Source organism: Notechis scutatus, chromosome 3, assembly GCF_049901735.1.
Source record: "Notechis scutatus isolate UNSWTSFEM ecotype Mainland chromosome 3, rNotScu1.2, whole genome shotgun sequence".
NCBI classification, from domain to species: Eukaryota; Metazoa; Chordata; class Lepidosauria; order Squamata; family Elapidae; genus Notechis; species Notechis scutatus.
The window spans coordinates 48,660,616-48,666,234 of record NC_142011.1 but is presented as its reverse complement, the minus strand read 5'-3'; the positions used below and the strand labels follow the sequence as shown (position 1 = coordinate 48,666,234).

Genomic DNA, 5,619 nt, shown 5'->3' with positions numbered 1-5,619 from the left:
TTGTCCCAAAGCATTAGTTAAAAAGCCACATCCTCATGGCCTTCCAAAGGCTAGAAGACACGTGTGCGTATGTTGTCAAATCAAGAGTGGGGGGGGGGGAGAGTGTTCCACGAGGTAGGAGCAGCCATTTGTCAATTTTAAGCTGTGTGGATTTCAACCCCCAGAATTCCTCAGCCAGCATATAGGTGAAAGTCCACCCATCTTAAAGATGCCAAGGTTGAAAACACCGGAGAAACGTTTCCTCGGCGCATCTTGTGCTTTTCTTTTCTCGCACCTCCGCATCAGAGGAAACCAGCGCGAGCGCCCCCCTCCCCCACTTCAAGGGCTCAGGAAACCGACAGTGACGTAAAGGCCGCGCGCCGGCAGTGACGTTTTTTTTGCTTGCCGGCGAGGGTCGCTATTTCCTCCGCTTCGAAGAAGTCGTGCGAGTCTCTTTGCCAAGGTGTCCGGAGGCTCAGCTATGGTGACAGGCGGTCAAATAGGCCCTGCTGGCGGGACTTCCGGCGCGGTTACCCCTGAAGGTTTGCGCGGCTGGATCCGAGGAGCTTATCGCTTTGCCACAGACCGCAATGACTTCCGCAGGTGAGAGAGGTTCGGGTCTCGACCAGACACCTTACTGGAAAAAAGAGGGAGCGCTTTGCTTCTCGTGCCTTTATAAACTCGTTTTCCCCTCCCTGATCTTAGCACAGGCCGCGGCTGGGAACTGTGGAAGGGTAAAAGCCCAACAATATATGTGCCTCTCGATGTATCGACGTTCGTTAATCTTGAAGCTATAATTGGGAAACACGTGAAGAATTAGGGATTTCAGGGATTACTATTTGCTCAGGAACACAAGTGTTATGTCCTTCTTGGAAAGTTTCCATAAGTTAGCTAGTCACTGTGGAATTACCACTACATCTGACAGGCCTTGAGGCACTTAAGCTCTTATGGTCTTAAGATGTACAGAAGAGTTACATTAAAACAGGCATGCATCGCCTTCCTATGTATTTTCTTTAGTTTATTGTCATTGCACCTCGTACAATGAAATCAAGCACTATCTTCAGTGCACATCATGACCATGAAAATAAACACAAACACACATCCTTCACTCTCCACACATTGAACCGAAAACCCCCACACACCACACCAACACTGCACTATACAGCAGAATTCAAAAGAACTACTGCCCTGGGATAGAAGCTATTTTTCAGCCTATTTGTGCTTGTTTTTATTATTCTGTACCGTCTGCCAGATAGTAATAGTTAAAAAAAAAGGGTTCCCAGGATGAGATGGATCTTTGAGAATGTTTTGAACTGTCTTAAGGCAGAGGAGCTATAAAGCTCTTCCAAAGAGGGGAGAGGGCAACCAGTGATCTTCTGGGCAATGACATTAACCTTATGGAGTGCTTTCCTATCTGCCACTGTGCAATTGGCAAACCATACAGAGGTGCAGTATGTTGAAATGCTCTCTATGGTGCCGCGGTAGAAGGTCACCAGCAGTTTTTCATTCAGTTGTTTTCTGAGGAGTCTCAGTATAATCTCTGCTGGGCCCTTTTGACTAGGGCTGCAATGTGGGCACCCCAGGCCAGGTCCTCTTAGGGTAACACCCAGAAACTTAAAACTGGCCACTTGCTCCACTCGGTCTCCATTGATAAGCAAGGGCTGGATGTCTAATCTGTTCCTTCTATAATCCACTATAAGCTCCTTGGTCTTATTGGTATTGAGGACCAAGTTATTGTCTCCACACCAAGAAAGCAATCATTCTACCTCATCTCGGTAGGCAGACTCACACACACCCCAGATAAGTCCCACCACTGTTGTATCATCTGCAAATTTAGCAATAGTATTACTAGCATGAGTGGGAATGCAGTCATGGATATAAAGAGTATAGAGTAAGGCAGTGATCCCCAACCTTTTTTATGCCGTGGCCCGGTACCGGCATCAGCTGGGCGCTGCGGCCCGGTACCGGCATCAGCTGGGCGCCGCCATCTTTTTTTGATGAAAAAGTGCTTCCGGTGACCTCACCGGAAGCACTTTTTCATCAAAAAAGATGGCGGCGCCACGCTCGGTGAGGTTTTCCGGGTAGAAATGGCTTTCTACCGGAAAAAGCTCACCGAGCGCTAGCGCCGCCATCTTTTTTGATGAAAAAGTGCTTCCGGTGAGCTTTCTACCGGAAAAGCTCACCGGAAGCACTTTTTCATCAAAAAAAAGGCGGCGCCAGCAACCAGCGGCCCGGTAGGACTTGTTCTGCGGACCGGTATCGGTCCGCGGACCGGTGGTTGGGGACCCCTGGAGTAAGGGACTCAACACGCAGTATTAAAAGACTGGGTTAGAAAAAGTCCCTCCAAAGCATTGGAGAACATAATTTCTGCAATTGAAAAAAATTTATTTGAAACACACTTTTAGTCCTTCTCGATAACAAATTCTGTATTAGCATTCTGTATAATCAGTATCAGTTGTCATTAGCTCTCACTTGCATTTGTTACAGAAACCTCATAGTTAATCTGGGACTCTTTGCAGTAGGTGTCTGGGTAGCCAGAAACTTAACAGACATTGATTTGATGGCACCACAACCTGTTGCATAATAGGTGAGTATATACCATAGTGTGTAATTTCTTAATGTTTCTTCTCATTAAGCAAATTATTCATTTATCTCAACCCCAATTATTAAACTGATTACACTTCTTTTACACAAGCAACTCAGCTCGATCCAATGGTAATGATACCAGACAAGAAACCAGGAAACTGAGTTCTAATTCTATCTTAGGCATGAAAGCCAGCTGGGTGACTTTGGACCAGTCCAACTCAACTCACAGGGCAGTTATAGGAAAATAGAAGGAAAGAATTTTAGATATGTTTGCTGCCTTATATTATTTAAAAATAAAGGCAGGATTAAAAAATTCTTTAAAACCCTTGTTTTTTTAGCAAACTACAATGATACCAAAATGACTATCTAGTGACACATATAAGTGCCACAATTATATATTTGGGTCCCAATAGCTCATGCAAATATGTAAGTTATGGGGCATAAAGCATGTTTTGTTATTTTCAGCCCTTCCCTTCCCTAATGTATAAAATGTGCTACATTCATAAGCTTTGTATTGGTTACTTTAAATATCAGCTCTTTATTATTTTTCTTAAAATTAAGATTATGCAAAAATATCTATTTAATTTTATTTTTAAAATTTTAATGCCTTTTCTAATATTGCCACAAGTTAATTTGGGAGCAGATGGGTTTTTCTCCTGTCCTTGAGATGGAATAAAGTATACTGTTTAAATTCACAGCTTTCACAGCCTACCTTTTATCAGACCTCAGGAAAAGACAGGTAGTTTTGCTGCCCTCACAGAAAGTAACAGTTCTCCAAAAACAGCTGTGTGAAGAGTCCTACCAATCCTGAACAGAGACTCTGTCCTGTTACAGATAAAACAACTTAGGAAAGTTATATAGCCCTAAGAGGCAGGTGGAAGGTGGGATTTCAAAGCAATATTCTGTCTCCCTAAAGTCAGAAATTCTCAATGAAACACGATTGCCTCAGTAACTAAACCAACTGTTCTTGGGCGGAGCGGGGAGCAGGCACTCAGCTTGGGCCTGATAATTATTGGCATGCAGCTTTCAAAAAGAGCTTGCTCCAGTTTTTTTTTTTTTACATTTGGTATTGATAGTAGGTAAGGGAGATTCAACTTTTCCCAGTCTGGTTTCTGGTGCATCCATTGTCAAGGAGAAAATTTGAATTCAGTCCTTCCTTCTTGCTAGTTGCGCCAAACTTTTCTTCTTACCCCCTCCAAGGCTTTTCTTCCTTCCTATTCTCAAGGCCCCATGTTTATTATTCAATGCATGGAATTTCCTTTCAGGAATTCTAGGGCTCAAATGCAGCAAACTGACAACTGGCTATATCCTTGGAAAAACTGGTAAATAAGAAGCATCAGATGTAATTCTTTGCAGAGGCAGGAATTGAATGAGGTCCTGCAGAGCCATTTAATTTGTATGGCATAGGAATATCAACCTCCTAGTAAATAGATGGTTGGTCTTCCACAAAGTATTTTTAAGTGAATAATTTTGAAAACCCAAATTAGGCAGCATTGATGAAGTCCCTTTAGCAGCAGTAGCAAAATTAACTGCCAAATGGTAATTATTCCTACAGCATGCAAATTAGAGCCCCCGTAACTTCCTGGAAGCGCCTCCTCTACATGCATGAAAATGTTTGCATGAGGTTTTCTTCCCTTCTCCCAAGGAAAACACTACTTTCAAGCCAGAGTACCTTGGATCAGCTTCAGCCTGCTCTTCCAGTGGGCTGGCAATGAGATGGAGGTTTTGCTATAAGGGTATTTCCTCAACAGATGATAAATAGAAAGGAGGCTGTGTACTTGATTTCTACTATAAAAACCCTTTTACCAAGTTCTGGCATTTCTTATACCACAGCCATTTTAACATAAGGGAGTGGTTGAATGTATTGTTCTTATTTGAAAATGCAGAAGGAAAATACTACCAAAGTCTATAGTTTATGTACAAATATCGCCATTAAACCTGTTTAGACTTTGTGATACGATTTGTTCACATACTGGAATATTGTAAGCATACCTAAGCAAGCATTTTAGTAAAGGTTTGTAGTTTTATTTGGACTTGTCTGCAAGAAATACATTAAAAAGAGAGATTTGGTATAAAAGAGTATTTAGTAATAGTTGGAAGACTATTAACTATTAAACTGATTAGAGTTATTCTTGTATCCCTGAAACTACACCCTTGCTAAGAGCATACAGCAAATGTGATATCTTTTTCGATAAGTGGATTTGAAGATTTAATCTGAGATGTTAATTCTGTAGCCTTCTTGAAAATATGAAAATGTACAATCTTAAAATCTTCATTACTTATCATTAAGCAATTGCAGCCATCACTATGATTAGCTATATAATTTTAAAATCTTTTAGGATTTATTTTACATTCTTCTAGAATAAGAATTTGAAAATGAGAGTTGTGTCGTAAGTTATAGATTATGTATTTATGATAAGGCTATATATTGCTTTTATTCAGTTGAGCAGTGCCATCAGCCCTCTAATATTTTTACCATTACATTTTTTACAGATTTTACAAATCTGAACTTCCATCCTCTATATGAAAAAATAGCAAGAATTGGAGAAAACAAAGACAATATTTTAGCTCTACATCATTCTTCACTATGCTTAATTTTTTTGGCAGCATTGGGTTTTATACTCAAATAATAATAGAAAACAGTATTCTATTGTTGTTTTTGCTAAAATGTTTTTGATATATATATATATGTATATACATTATTTTGCGGAATTGAACTGTTAGATTCTGACCTGAAATGTGAAATAAAGACATGCCAGTGCACTGAACTTTTTTCTTTTTTAATAGGAAATTTCAGCTTACAAAACAAGGTAAAAAGAGTAGATTTACAAAATCATAAAAACATGATTCATATTTCACTTTTAAAGAAGTAACAAGCCCCAGTCCTGTGTTTAAGTAGGACTATTAACTATTGAACGGAAAAAATACATTTTAAAAAGGCCTAGGTGAGGGTTAATTATGGACAACTTTCAGCCGGTATAACAGTTGTGTGGTGCTTTGAGTTGATTTAAGTTATACATGAAAAAGAATTCTGTTGCATAGCATTTTGATTCC

At 40.2% G+C, this 5,619-nt stretch overlaps 1 protein-coding gene across 1 annotated transcript; it reads left to right on the top strand.

Moving 5' to 3' along the window:
• Nucleotides 1-361: 361 nt before the first annotated feature.
• On the top strand, nt 362-5,333 carry TOMM6 (translocase of outer mitochondrial membrane 6). The gene is made up of 3 exons (XM_026676889.2): nt 362-582; nt 2,467-2,566; nt 5,059-5,333. Exons 1-2 carry the CDS (start codon nt 461-463, stop codon nt 2,561-2,563), a joined length of 219 nt encoding a protein of 72 aa, XP_026532674.1. The 5' UTR covers nt 362-460; the 3' UTR covers nt 2,564-2,566; nt 5,059-5,333.
• Nucleotides 5,334-5,619: the final 286 nt, after the last annotated feature.

Coding starts and splice junctions, on each gene's coding strand:
- TOMM6 (XM_026676889.2), top strand. CDS start 461: ATGGTGACAGGCGGTCAAATAGGCCCTGCTGGCGGGACTTCCGGCGCG. Junction 583..2,466: donor GACCGCAATGACTTCCGCAG/GTGAGAGAGGTT, acceptor CATTTGTTACAG/AAACCTCATAGTTAATCTGG.